The sequence below is a fragment of the Lipomyces tetrasporus genome (genome assembly GCF_029532465.1).
Source record: "Lipomyces tetrasporus strain NRRL Y-64009 chromosome Unknown POJ06scaffold_5, whole genome shotgun sequence".
NCBI classification, from domain to species: domain Eukaryota; kingdom Fungi; phylum Ascomycota; class Lipomycetes; order Lipomycetales; family Lipomycetaceae; genus Lipomyces; species Lipomyces tetrasporus.
Genome location: NW_026611600.1, coordinates 628,895 through 642,785, shown reverse-complemented (window position 1 = coordinate 642,785; position 13,891 = coordinate 628,895). Strand labels below are relative to the sequence as shown.

At 50.9% G+C, this 13,891-nt stretch overlaps 5 protein-coding genes across 5 annotated transcripts; 2 read left to right on the top strand and 3 right to left on the bottom strand.

The window, feature by feature from the left end:
- Positions 1–247: 247 nt before the first annotated feature.
- Positions 248–1,115, bottom strand: POJ06DRAFT_104105 (Sybindin-like protein). Its single transcript, XM_056183951.1, has 4 exons — positions 870–1,115; positions 748–818; positions 589–692; positions 248–508 (listed from the first exon to the last, which is right to left on the bottom strand). Exons 1-4 carry the CDS (start codon positions 921–923, stop codon positions 330–332), a joined length of 408 nt encoding a protein of 135 aa, XP_056043866.1. The 5' UTR covers positions 924–1,115; the 3' UTR covers positions 248–329.
- A 76-nt stretch (positions 1,116–1,191) lies between these two features.
- POJ06DRAFT_252656 (HRDC-like protein) lies at positions 1,192–2,319 on the top strand. Its single transcript, XM_056187549.1, has 5 exons — positions 1,192–1,694; positions 1,756–1,889; positions 1,968–2,016; positions 2,091–2,139; positions 2,205–2,319. Exons 1-5 carry the CDS (start codon positions 1,420–1,422, stop codon positions 2,220–2,222), a joined length of 525 nt encoding a protein of 174 aa, XP_056043865.1. The 5' UTR covers positions 1,192–1,419; the 3' UTR covers positions 2,223–2,319.
- A 1,322-nt stretch (positions 2,320–3,641) lies between these two features.
- Positions 3,642–5,611, bottom strand: POJ06DRAFT_252649 (uncharacterized protein). The gene has a single exon (XM_056187548.1). It carries the CDS (start codon positions 5,303–5,305, stop codon positions 3,890–3,892), a length of 1,416 nt encoding a protein of 471 aa, XP_056043864.1. The 5' UTR covers positions 5,306–5,611; the 3' UTR covers positions 3,642–3,889.
- Positions 5,612–8,721: 3,110 nt separating this feature from the next.
- Positions 8,722–10,169, top strand: POJ06DRAFT_281476 (DNA repair metallo-beta-lactamase-domain-containing protein; the record flags this gene model as incomplete). The annotated part of the gene is made up of 5 exons (XM_056189952.1): positions 8,722–8,798; positions 8,861–9,049; positions 9,107–9,487; positions 9,545–9,701; positions 9,756–10,169. 5 exons carry the CDS (start codon positions 8,722–8,724, stop codon positions 10,167–10,169), a joined length of 1,218 nt encoding a protein of 405 aa, XP_056043863.1.
- An 89-nt stretch (positions 10,170–10,258) lies between these two features.
- On the bottom strand, positions 10,259–11,720 carry POJ06DRAFT_275507 (uncharacterized protein; the record flags this gene model as incomplete). Its single annotated transcript, XM_056189648.1, has 4 exons — positions 10,259–11,092; positions 11,154–11,332; positions 11,388–11,469; positions 11,541–11,720. The coding sequence occupies 4 exons, from the start codon at positions 11,718–11,720 to the stop codon at positions 10,259–10,261; spliced, it is 1,275 nt and encodes a 424-aa protein (XP_056043862.1).
- Positions 11,721–13,891: the final 2,171 nt, after the last annotated feature.

The following is a 13,891-nucleotide window of genomic DNA, read 5'->3' as shown; positions in this document are numbered from 1 at the left end:
TCTGTCCAGTTTGTGTATCATCTTTGATGAGGCTGAGTGCACGTGTCCGTTCCAAGCACAATGCACATCTCCATGCACCAGGCGACTATCGCTATCAGATACGCAAACTGCAGACGTAGCATCTAGTTTACTGAGCTCAGACTGTTCCTGTCTATGTAAGAATTAAGTGCGATTAGATCTAGTACATTGCCGGCACCAGATGCGAAATGGACCGAAATAGCAAACAACACCGTTAAAACTCCAGAAAGAAATGTGAGATATCGATACAGCTCTAAGTACACCAGACCCAGGCATAGCCCATAGCCCTATATGGCAATTCAGGCGCGGACCTATGGGATGCCTCTGATGTATGTGGCAAGGTGACGGTCAAAGAGCTCACACCTGACCGGCATTTCGATTTGGTAAAATGGATTCTTAATGACGTAGTCTGAGTATAGCTCGTATATTCGTCGCAAAATGGCGTCAGTATTTTGCTGTCTTGGTTCTGAAATTAAGAGGAATTTCGTGCCTGGACAGAAATGATTAGCGAAAGCTCGATTCCGATAGCAGAGATAAGAATAGAGAGGGGGGGGGGGGGGGGGGGGGTACCTGTTAACGTTTGGAAACATTGCAGTCGAAATTTTTCCGTTTCTAGCACCTCGATACCCGACGATGATGGTACTGGAGATATTTGTGATGCAATTGCGTAGACCCTGGCGAAATTTAGCATTCCTGCTCTGATCTTTGAAATGCAATCGTTAGACATACGCATGGAAGGTGCCGGAGAGAACAAGATAGTCGTTAGATGATAATCGCTTTAAACTCTCATTGAAATCACGCTAAAGGATTGTTAGAAATGATAGAGAACGCATGTAAACTTGGAATCAAACCTGGTAAATTAGACCAGCAGCTTTGTTGAGAATGTATAACGAATACACTACCATTGCGCACTGAATAAATCTCGACGGTAAGGATCAAGCAGACAGCCGGAAGTATAGTAAAGTATAGTATTTCTATCGAACGCCGTAAGTAACTGTCGACGTGTGCAAATAATCGTGATCCAATCCAGGTAAATGACAGGGTCGAGACAGTCGCGCTGCGCGTATCTGGCCGGCAGTTTAAACTTCGTAGCTGCCTAAATCGGATTAGCGTCATACACTAGCGCCACATTACTCGTGTTTCCGCACCTCACAACTTTCAACTCTTCAAATATATATCAGCATCTTAATCATCCGAGCCACCAACTGATCCTCGGGTCCGTGCCGAACAGTCACACATATTTCATCATTTCAGCTGAAAAACCTGTAATTTGCGACTCGACTTTTGCGGCTCACGACTGTTCGTTATCCGTCGCCCGGAGCGCACCCGCGGCTCGAGAAGACCTTTCTTCTTGCCTCCGTCCTCGCACTTTTTGCATAATATTGCAGTCCGGCATCCGGCATGTCTGCCACCCGACCACGGCCACGAAGGCTGATCAATGGCGTGATCGAGGACGTCGACGCGTCGGTGCTGAAACTCGGGCCCGAGTTCGAGGTCAAGCAGGTTTCGCACGACGGCGAGGAGAGCCCGCTGATCGCGCTGAATTTATCGGAAGTTAGGCTACTTATGATGGCTGCCATGCGGCAACGGAAGAGGGAGATGAACGGGCAGGGCGGGGCGTTCGACGAGATGGAGCAGGATGATATGGATGAGGAGGAACTGCTGTCCTCGAATCAGTATGCTAATTGGAGAAATATTGATTTGCCAGCGAGCATAGATGCTGACTGATGGTTCCAGAATCGTGCGAAAAACACAAGAATATTTGTCGATATTTGCAAGGTTCAGGGATGAGGACACGGTGAGCGCGGTCGAGCACATATTGAAGACTCCTGAAAATGCGGACTTACACCCGTTTGAAATTGCTCAACTAGGTACTTCTTTTTGGGATTGGCTTGCGTCTATCGGGACAGGATAGGGGCCCGCAAATTATGATACTAATCGTTTCCCAGGATCTTTATCGTGCGAAGACGCAGAGGAAGCCAAGACATTGATTCCAAGGTAACATCTTCTACTAGACGATGTAGCATCGATTTATCGTGTAGGTAGTTGAATGACGACTTACAATCAAATAGTCTTGCGAATAAAAAGTCAGACCAAGAGTTACAAGCCCTTCTCGATAGTGTGAGTAGTAGTCTCCGTTTGTCTTACCCTGCCGTAGCGATTTACTAAGCATGCTATACATACAGTTGAGACGATACGGTTGAAAGCTCATTTTGTACTACTAGTATGTATTTTAGTGACCTCTAGTTGGCGGAAAAAGATTGGGTTTTGTATTACAAACGTGGAAAACTTTTGTTCGTCTTTTTTTTTTTTTCGTTATTACAAGCACATGCGAATCATTTATTGCATTTCTTAATACTCCATATCGATTTGGAACGCAGACAAAATACGCTGAAGGCCCGCTCCGTCCCACGCTGGCGAACACGAACCCCATGAGGTCGCGCGACACACTCGTGGGACGAACCACGTTGCACCACTAGATTGCCGCGCGTGGGAGCATATCTAACTTGGGATCCACGGGTACTGCGAAAGGGGAGGTTATATGGGATAAGGATGCCATGTGCCTAATTACTTTGTCTGGCAATACCATACTGGTCTTATATACCCGCTGCCTGTTGCGGCCAGCCTGATGGCTGTGAGGAATTTTGTGCGCAGGCAGTAGCCAGCAGGACCAACTAATAAAGCGGATGACGGTATTCAGCGTTTGCATTCACCACTGGCAAGTCATCGCGCCGTGCTAATCCGAAGCCGAAGTCCCATACCGAGGTCCCATACCGAGGTCCCATGCGCAATTTTTCAACCGTCTCTGTATACCCAGTGTTGTGTCTGTCAAAAACCGACAAGCCCAAGAAGAATAGTTGCCCTCAGGAACTTGTGGGGCCAGATCCAACGCCGGGGTCCCGTGCTGGGTTTGACGTGGCGATGGTGCATGTGAGAGGGAAGTTATGCGTTTGGGGTGTAGGCGTTTATCCTTGCCTCCAGCCGGACGTGTTTTTTGGCAATCCCGGAAGCTTAGTGTACCGAGACGAGCACTGTGACTATCCTCGTGCGGGCAAAATGTCCGCTTGATGTCAGCCAGAGAGATCCGGCAAGTATGTGGCTGCCGAAATCCGGATTCAGAAACTTGTCCAATGACTGGTACCAATCGAGTCAATCGACCATGGGAATATTGTGGCTGTCATACAAGCTTCATGTGAACAGATATACCATTCACATGTCAACCTACAGGCGGACGAGGGGGGTCTCGCTTGCAGGACGCCGCGCCACCGACCGAGCTTGTTTTATTTTCGTGCCCGATAAAACAATCGTATAAGTGACTAATTGGTCGATCGGCTGATTCTCTCACGTGGTGGATGGTACCGTAGTCGGTGGTGGGTCGCGTGGCGGTCGCGTGGAGGGTAGAAGTGATGGTGCCGTGAGTGTCGCGTGGTCGACGACGTGGGCGACGTCGTGAGTGGTGTAGGTTTGAAGATTTTTAGCGGTATTAATCCCGCGTGTGGTGGGTTGATCGGGATGGCAGGAATTGTTCCGGAGAACTGGCCGGTGGATGTGTTTGTGGTGTTTGGAACACCGTGTGGAGACAATACAACGAATGTGAGGAAACGTGGCGAATTGATAACTTTTGTATTATCGTCGTACGACATGATGCAACGAACGTCGTCCATACTCCATCAACTTACACTAATTTTCAAACCCCACCGCCGAGTACTAATACATCAAACAAAACCATTACGTGAAAAACCGGCTATCGTAAATCGTACTTATACAACCAAGACCGCTATTTACACCATAGAAGCACGTAACGCCAATTACCCAATAACAAAACAAACAAACCAAATAAAAAAATAATGAACCTTAAGCAGTCTGTGTATCACTTGGACTCGTCCATGGCTTCGTGGTCATCGTCGTCGGCATCATCCAGCTCTGATCCGGCGGTGGACTCGCGATTGCCGCGATTCATACTGGTCCCGTTCGACGACACGCCGATGGCGGCGAACTTTTTCGGCGGCATGCCGAGTTTTGCGCGCAGGTCGTTGACTTCCTGCCTGAGTTCGTCGTTGTTGCGGTTAAGCTTCCTGATAACGCTGATTGCGCGGACAAGAATCTCGTGCTTCGAGCTCTTGACGCCTTTTTCGTCGGGCAGGATCTCTTTCAAGTCCTCGTACAGAAGTGACATGTCTCGCCGCCGCTTGCGTTCGGCGATCTTGTGAGTCTGCCGCAGCTCGGGCGAGCGCGAGTACGGTCCGACTCCGGCGGCTTGTGCAGTCGCGGCGGCCTGCTCGTCGAGGTCGAGCGAGCGGGCCGACATGCGGTCGTAGCTGTCTATACTCGTGCGGGACGCGTTCGCAGCGTGGCTGTATCCGAGCATGGTAGATCCGTTCGGAAAGTACTGGCTTGTCGGTGGCGGCGCCTGCAAAGATTGCGTGCTGGGCAAGGATGCGCCGGGGTCTGGAAACGCGTACGGATATCCCTTTGTGGGCGAGGGCGCGTTAGGATGCGGGGCGTATGGGGTAGCATTCGTGATCGGAGGCGCGCCTCTGGGGGCGTTGACCCTGGATCCGCCGCTTGACGGCTTGCTTGTGTAGCGCAGATCAAGACTTGAATTTCTGCTGCCGGGAGACGGTGCCCGCTGGCTGGTAGTGTACTGCATCGAGTCGACTGACGTGACAGACCCGCGCCGGGAGTCACCCTGATATTCTATGGACTCGCGGGCATATTGCGGGTAAGCCTGGGAGCTGGTGTCGACGGAGCGGGGCGCGCTCGCCTGACCGTACCAGGACTGCACGTTCATGCCTGACTGGGTGCTGGTGTATGGTTGGGGAGGCTGAGGCTGCTGATCCGACGAGTAGGCGCTGGTTGGCGGTCGGTAAGAGCTGTACTGGGCTGGGGCCGCCGCTGCCGCCGGCGGCTGCTGTTGGTCGCGGTAGTAGTCAGATCGGATGGACGAGGCCGCGGACGGCGGCCCGTGGTGGAAATCGCGCGGCTGGGGGATGGCAGACATAATTGAACCAGGCTGCTGGGACGGCTGTTGAGAATGGCCGAAGGGGGACGACGGTTTGGAAGCAGACGAAGCTGAGGATGAAGAAGGAGAGCGGTTGTTGTTGGTGTTGTTGTTGTTGTGGTTGTTGTTGTTGTGGACGACGGGCGAGTCGGTCAGTTTAGATATAGGCGGCAGGATGTGCGGGTGTTGTGTGCCCTCGGACGGAACTGGTGGCAGACCGGCAGCGGGAGCGTGAGCGTGGGCCTGAGCAGACGCGACGGCGCGGAGCGGCGAGGGGAGCGGCATGATCGACTGACCGACAGGCACGTCGATGGGTGCTTTTGATGGAGTGACTAAAGTTGCTGGGATTTGATTTGAGTTGGGCAGATGAGAGTGTGCCAAAAGGCAAAAGGTACGGACCAGGCAAGTAAGCAAGCAGGCAAGCAAGTGGATCAGAGCAGCGCCGGAAGCGGAACAGGCGTGGGAAAGGAAAAGCACGGGCGGAGCCAGCCGTGAACGTGGCCAACGTGGAATAAGTACGAAGTACGATTCTCACTATACTCTTCTCTCTGGTTTTTGCCCTTTATTCCTCCACTTTGTCCTGGTGAGAGAGCGGTAAGTGACGGCGGTGAATGGAGTTCGGCGACCAGCGACGAGCTGTCTGGGGCGCGCAATTGAGTTACGGTACCCGCATAAGCCGTCCTGTCCAAAAACCAACTCACTATCCCACAACGAAACCAGCTACTTGTTGTTTTGTCCCTCATACTGCGGTCGCTACGAACAAATCAAATAGCTCAGCGGCAAAAACAGCCCGCAGTCCATCGGCCACTGGCTCAGACTGGACACTTCGGCGGCCATGTTCGGCACCGCTGCCGTCGCCAGCGGGTCACATGCGCTATTCCCAAACGGGCTAGAGCGGCTTATGGCCACATGCGATCCGCGTCGCGTGGAGTCCACGAGCGCGCCACGCGACGCGACGTGTCAACGTCATCAGCAATCGTTGGTACTCCCGAAAAAATGTAATGGTGTTTGTCTGGCCATAGAACTCAATACTGTCTTGTTCTCGTCTCGTATTCGGCTCCTTCCTGTTCGGCTCTTGTTCGATCTCATCCAACTGCCAAAACTGCAAAAAATCGCATCGAGAGCGCCTATTATCGACACAAGGCAGGCAGGACCGGCGCCAGACACGGAGCACCGCCACCCCGCACGTGTGGGTGGCCAGTGGGGCCACATGCACAGAACAAGACCCTGCCACTTATCGTATTCGTACCCTCTATCACTCGATCCACGCGACGATCAATGGCCTACTACCGACAATCTTTTCGCTAATCACACATCCGTAGTGTTATTCAACAAAACATTTCATGCATTCATTTTATATGACCGCCTCCTGCTCATGCGCCGTGCAACCAATTTATCGTGATATTTGGCAAAAAGTTGCGTACCTCGGCTATTCCTCAACTGCCACCCTTGAACAAAAATCAGACAAGCCAAAGCATACTTACGCAGCAGCGCGCACACGCTGACAAGGTGCTTGTCAACTAATTGCGCTCTACAGATAAACAAAGAACCCTGTGCACCCCCTGAAAATAGCCCGCCACTTGCAGCTTGCAGCTTGCAAATTGCTAACTATTTCACTCTTCTGCGCTGTCAAACAATGCCAAGTCATGAATATCCGACGTCAGTCGAAGTTCTGTTTGCTCTTGACAAAGGCCAATTCAAATACTCGCCCCATACAATCGCAGCTCCAACTCACTCGCACATCTCGTCCCCACCCCACCTGCCAAATTGTATATGAACTTTTCTGTGCTCCCCCGAAAATCACACGATCTGCTCGATCAGCGTGTCTCATCCGATCAACATTGCCTGTCGATGAACTAAGCGCGCACAAACCTAACCCACAGAGCACTGCGCTCCGGCAGTGCGCCGCACATGCACGCAAGTCATAGTGGCCGTCCCCCTGCAATGCGAAACCAGCCAACGCTATATAGCATCTTCAAGCTAGACGAAACGATTGTGTCGCGTCCACGTTGCGAAACTGCTCAAGTCCATGTCGACTGGGAACTTGGCCGCGTCCTGGTCTCGTGGACAAAGGGCAAACTTTTTCTACGATTATGGCATACAAGGCCAGCGGCAATGCTGGCGTTAAGCTCTAAATCTGTGCGGCCTTATGGCGTAAGCATGCAGCTGTTTTGGATGACAACGTCTTGTGCAACTCCAGTGACCGGCGAAAAACCAAGGCCACGCCGTCAAAACAGACGTCCAGTAATTTTTGAAATTTCAGAACTGTTTGGCAAAATCTGCGATGCCGTAGCTTTTTTGCGGATTGGACACGGGGTGGGGAGATCCCAAACAGGAATGGTCGCTAGTGTCCCAATCAATATCTTGTCGCGTTGCCTATTTTGCTTGGTTGCACTGCTGCCGGCACGCCAACTGACGCGTGTGAATATTCAACAAAAAAAACATCGAAACATCAGTCCAACCCAGCGCGAGCTACGGATACCAATTTATGCAGACATGTGTTTACTATAATGCACATTTGCATAGGATCGGGTATAGTTTAGGACTTCACCGACCATGGCGCCGCCAAAGTCTGGCCGACCAGGACCAGCGGCCAAGCAGCACTCACGAATGACGCAAACTAACAAACCTGCCGCGGCAAACAAGCGAAAGCTGGCAGGGAACAAGAACGGCCATACAGGACCTAGCTTGCTGAATTACTTTAAGAAGTTGAAGCCTGGCGAGGGTCCTACCAATGGAACTGCAGCTCTTGCCAATCGCGGTGGGAGTGGCTTGTTTTTAGCCCCCCATGACGACGACGATGATGATGATGATGATGACGTGTATGAAACAGTGGTGAATGAACGGCGGCAGGTGGCTGAGGTTATTGAGGCGAAAAGTGGCGAGCCGGTGGAAGATGTTACCGTTGTTGGCCAAGATGAGCGGGATAGCGAGCCAGCGCTGCCATTTGTTCTTGAGTACGAGGATGATGAGAACCCGGCTCGATCGGCCGGCGAAGGCGTGGACGACTGTGCAGGCACTACAATAAAAAACTCCTGCGCGGATGCAACTGAACAGCCTGCCGAAGAGACGACGCCGATCGCGACGACGGAGACAGTAAACTGCCCGATCTGTGCCTCAGAACTGGTCGATCAGACCGAGGACGTAAGTTGTTTAATCTATTAAATCAAATATTTCGCTAACGGTGGTAGTCAATTGCGAGCCATGTGAACTCGTGCCTTGATCAAGCAGCCGCGGACGATATTGACTTCCCCCAAGGCGACAATGACTGGCCAGCGGCGGAGGAATTGGCGGATGACGATATTGAATTCGCGGCAGGCGACAATGACGACGTCGACTACCGTAACGATTATAACGACGATACCGGCAACTTTGATAACGACACCAATGACGACAAGGACATCTCGTCAGAAGATCTAGCCGAAACCAAAATCAAGCAAGAACCGCCATCGCCAGAGCCCCGCGCCAAGGACGCGTCTGAACCTTCCGCAGCAGACCCTCAAACTACGCAGATCGTGCGCAATGCGATCTCGCAGTTACTCGTCGGAAGCCGGGAATCCCAAAAGTGGACAGCCGCGACGACGAAGTTTCAACGACGCGAGCAACGAAGCGAGAGTTCGGTCAGACGGATTGGCACCGGACACGCCGCCACGAACTCGCAGGATGGTGAGCAGATCCGCCGCTGTCCGTTCTACAAGATCATGAACCTCGAGCCTGGTGTGGCTGTCGATGCGTTCAGGTTTGGCGCTGTGCCGAATATATCAATGTATTTCTTAACGTATGTCATTCCTGGTTTGTTGACAGACTAGCTTGAAAACAGTCAGCGTTAATAGATAACAGACACTTTCATTCCGATCATTACGGCGGATTATCGCAGACATGGACACATGGCAAGATTTACTGCTCAGAAATTACTGGACGGTTGGTTATGCAGCAGTTGCGGGTCAGCCCTGAATTTGTCGTCATGCTCCCCTTGAACGAAAGGCTTGAACTCGGTAAATTTGCCGTGACCTTAATCGACGCGAATCAGTATGTTCCTGTGCCAACTTTGCGGTCTCATGTTTTTGCTAATCGACCACCACCCAGTTGTCCCGGCTCAGTGCTGTTCCTATTCGAAACCCCGCGTCAACGGATTCTCCACACTGGCGACTTCCGCGCCAGTCCGGCACACATAACCCATCCGTCGATCCGCAACAAACACATAGACAGCCTCTATCTCGACACGACCTATCTTAGTCCTAAATATGCTTTCCCGCACCAGGCAGACGTGGTGGACTCGTGCGCCGAAGTTTGTTACAAGCTTACTCACGACGCCGATTTCGCCCGCCGCGTAATGTCGCGGAAATCAGAAGGCAACCAGGGACTGATGAAGAAATTGCTGGCCTCGATCGCGAAACAGGATGTGGCTGTTGGCAAGTGGCTGATCATTGTTGGCACGTACAGTATTGGAAAGGAGCGGATGGCAATGTAAGTCCATATTTCGTGAGTTTTGCCAATTTTAGTTGTTGCCTCTGACTGTGTTAGTGGGATTGCAAAGAAGATCGGAGCGAAGATTTTTGCGCCGCCGAATAAGCGGAGGATCTACACCTGCTTGCAAGATCCTGTGCTTGATGCTCTACTCACGAGTGATCCGCTCGAAGGGCAAGTGCATCTTGTCAGTTTGCAGGAAATCCGGCCAGACGTGAGTACTTATTACTTTAGTGCCGCTGCGGCAATCCTGCTAATTTTTGTATAGACCCTGTCTGCCTATCTGGACCAGTTCAAGCCCCACTACAGCAGCATTGTCGGCTTCAGACCGACAGGCTGGACATACAAACCTCCCGTTGCCCGCGGTGCGACACCAAAGGCAACGCCATCGGTAGAGACGGTTACAAACTTGTGGCACTCACCGTTCTCCGAATCTGACATGGTTCCATCCCGGGGGTCGACACAGACCGTAATGTACTATGACATACCCTATAGCGAGCACTCAAGTTTTCGAGACTTGACGTGTTTCTGCACCAGTCTACAAATTGGAAGAGTTATTCCGACCGTTAATGTCGGGACGCAGGCTAGTCGTGATCAGATGCGGATGTGGTTTGACAAATGGGGCGCCGAGAGACGGAGGTTAGGCTTGCGAAAGGTCGCAGATAGCCAAACGAGGTGGTAGTTCCGTTTGGTGATGATTACCTTGTACATATTTCCGGTTGGGCATCTAGGAGTTTTGAGGTTGTTTCATGCATATAATCCATTTCCAACTTAATAATACTGTCCCTGTCCGCTATATCCATTCCGGACTCCATCCCTACTTTCCGTCACCACATCCTCTGCACTGTCCCAGCCCACCAGACTCTTCGGTGGCACCCATTCGCTTCGTGGCGCGACGACTTCCCTCCCCGACGGCCAATTTCGTTTAATTTCCCTCGCGTCCGGTATCTTCTGGAACGTGAGCCTATCATTCTGCGTCCGGTAATTATTCTCCAGCTCCTCGAGTTCGGATCGCAGCGCTCGTATGCGGCCTTGAATCCCATCATTCTGCTTCCCCCCATCGGTGCCGCCGCGGCTCGACTTCGACGACGATAATGATGATGATGACGAGAAGGGAATGTTCGGCTTCTTATGCAGCAGTTTCGACGACGATTTTAATATCTCGGCCGCGCTGCCACCCTTCAATTCCGTCCTCGCCGCAGCACAGAATGCAATCGCAGACCCGACGTCGCCTTTGCTTTCCCGCTCAACCGCCATGTACCGCTGCGCGACCGCACTCGCGTATGACTTCGCGTCTCGTACCCAATCCTGCAACTCATCGTTCCGCAACGACGTCGGCAGCAGCGATAGCGCTGCTGAATATTGTTCGAGTGCGTAGATCGAGATGCGGGACATTAGACTTGCTGGCGGTGGCTTCGATGCCGAGGACGTGGCCGATGGCAAGGATTTGTAGATGACGAGGAGGTGCAGCGAGCCCGATATCAGGTATATCATCGGAGTCAGCGTCGACGGGTACAAATCCAGCGGAGGCGTACTACCTAGCTGCAGAGGATGTGTAGATAAATATATCAGCAACGCCTGCGCCGACAGTAGATGCGCGGTCGCCTGTTCCGCATTAGCGTGCTCGTCTGAGATGTGATTCCTGACGAAGGACGGACGGACGCACCTGTTTCCATTTTTCTTCCGAATTACTCACTTGATATGTTTCCTCGCCCAATGAAAGTAACGACAACGCATACGTGAGCAGCGTCATTGAGATCTCGAAATATATAGTTGGGACCTGGACTCTTTGATTCTCGACGAGATGTTTGTGAGACCCGGTCAGTGGTAGTCGCCACGACGTAACTATTGCACGTTAGCCGTTGTCTGGTCGAAAATATCTCCATTGGAAAACTCGCACCGATCTCGGCATCAAGTAGTAAATCGCCGGATTCTAAGCCGTCTTTAATCGTGAACGCATATGGTATATAGTCCTCAATTGCCTACATTTATCAGCCAATCGTATCTAACCACCCCATCATTCACTTCGAACAAACGCAGAGCAATGACCAACCTTGACGACTTCTAGCATATCCTGTATATTCCTCCTCTTGGCACGCTTCAAGACGTCGCGTACTCGTGCCCTGTGGACGTCCGCATCGGCAAGAAGCTGGTAGTGTTCGGTCGAGCTTATACAATTGCAAAACGAGAATGCACCGGTCGTAGGCAGTGGGAATGGGAATATCACACTCATTGATATGCCTTCCTATCGGTGACGTGGCGGGCTTGATGATGTAAACGAATGAACCGATGCGTGAGAGATTTAACTTCTATGGTCAATGACTTGTTTTAGCGCTGTTCCTGATCATCGCGATAATCAGGTTCAGAAGGAAACCTAAAATTGCCCACTGACACTTTGACTCCAATGTTTCTTCTGTGATACTGATTGGTTCCATTGACCAGATCAATACTGCGCGACTTGCGAAACTTGTTTATGGCAACGATAGACTATGATGAGTGACATAATCGAGAATTTACAGTCATTTCGCTGCTCTACTTAGACCGCCATTTCTTCAACCATCAACAATTGTCGTAATACTCCTCAATGCCAGGTAAAACACTGTGCGAATTTGTATAGTAACCAAGAAGGACAAAATTCGACTACACCATCAAAAGTTCATGGCTAACTCAAATGCAGCTACACCAGCAGCATTTAATAAACATGGTAAGTAACAAAGGTCACCTACCATGCCGTACATCTACCGACATTCGATTGCCGAGATGCTCTGTATGGATACGAACAGCACATGCTGGAACTAGGATTGCATCAAATTGATCCTGCTACTACGTCCGGGTCGTAAACGAGCGTAATTTGCTCTCACACGGCGGCCCGCATGCGCACCTTAGCAGACATATGACCTTTAGGTAATTTGCTGCTTAATTCCATATATACAGCAACTACGGGCAAATACCTTAGACAGGACTCAGAAGAGAACTCAAAGAACTCAAGACTGCCGATTCCTACCAGCACAGGTTGCTGCGTCGTGGCTTGTTTCCATGAGTCAGTCTCTATCAGATGAATTTGCCGGGTTACACTGAACACTGAAGGTTCGCTGACGTCAAACACAACACGCCTTTAGCCACACGGAGTTTAGCACCCGCCTCAATGTGAGCCACAACTACTGAGACGGAGTTGGGAAGAACGATCTCGATCCCGATTCGCAAATAGACGTTCAATAAACTGTCCCAGCGCAAGATTTCAGACGAAAGTTGCAATATTGATGTAGCAGTTGATGATTATTGGATGGGAGAACTGCGCTGAGGATAGACGGTGCTTGCGCAAGAGACAACAAGATAATAGCGCCTCCATGGGGTCAGGGTTGTTGACTATCGCCCAGATCTCAATAGGTCCGCTTAAGAGTATGATACAATAAGCATGGACCAAATAATGAGTGAGCAGGCAAAACAATGCGTGAGGTATCGCTAATCTATACATAATTTTATTTGATGAGCCCAGCTTGTGCTGAAATCAATGGCTACTAGAAACCGGAACGAGTTTATCGACGTAAATGCTTGTTTTTTTCCAGCCTCCCAGTCATTTGGTCGGTTATCGGAGGCGCATAGCCTTCAGACGAAGGTGGTTACTTGACGTTTAACTAATTTAGGCATTGCTGAGTACATCTGTATTCGTGTTGATTAGGACACTACATGTCGTCATCTCATATCGAGTCAGAGTTTAATAGTGAAACCAGCAGCCAAGGCGCCATGGCTTGAACCGGCCGCTACGCCAACCCCCCCGCCGAAATGCAAATAATGACCGTTTACGCAGAGAAAACAAAATGTTAACGCATAACGGTACGTCTGCCAGAGACTAGACGGAAGACTGGCACTGCATTAGCTGTTCGATTGCGTCAAATGCCGTTGATTGACTTTTCGCCGGACCGCTAAATTGTTAGGACCCAAAAATGAGTCATTCAATGTGGTTCATGCGCCAACTATGTGGCTACGTGCGTTATTTGGTACTGCTTAGAGGCGGCAACTCAGCACCACCCCTAATGCCATGCTAGGCCGACCGGCTCTAAGATCTCCATACTATACAGGAATGAATTCCTAGCAAACGAATATGGGCGAGTATTAGTTGCCGACTCAATAATTCTCCATACGAATTGTATAATTCCCCAATAGATTCCCGGAGTAGTTCCGAAGCCCGTTGATCGTCCTCGGTTCTTTCACGTCTTGTCTAGGCTTCGTTAATTCAGCCACTGGACTCCTGCCGAACATGTCTGCTCCATGAAATGTCTGTAAAAGGGACTGTTGAAATAGAGTATGAAAACTGAAGAAGCGTTGATTGTTAGTTGTGACGCTTCCCTGTTAAAGTTTGCGGGCCGGGCACTAAATGCTGGTTCACAACCGGGTTTGTTCCCG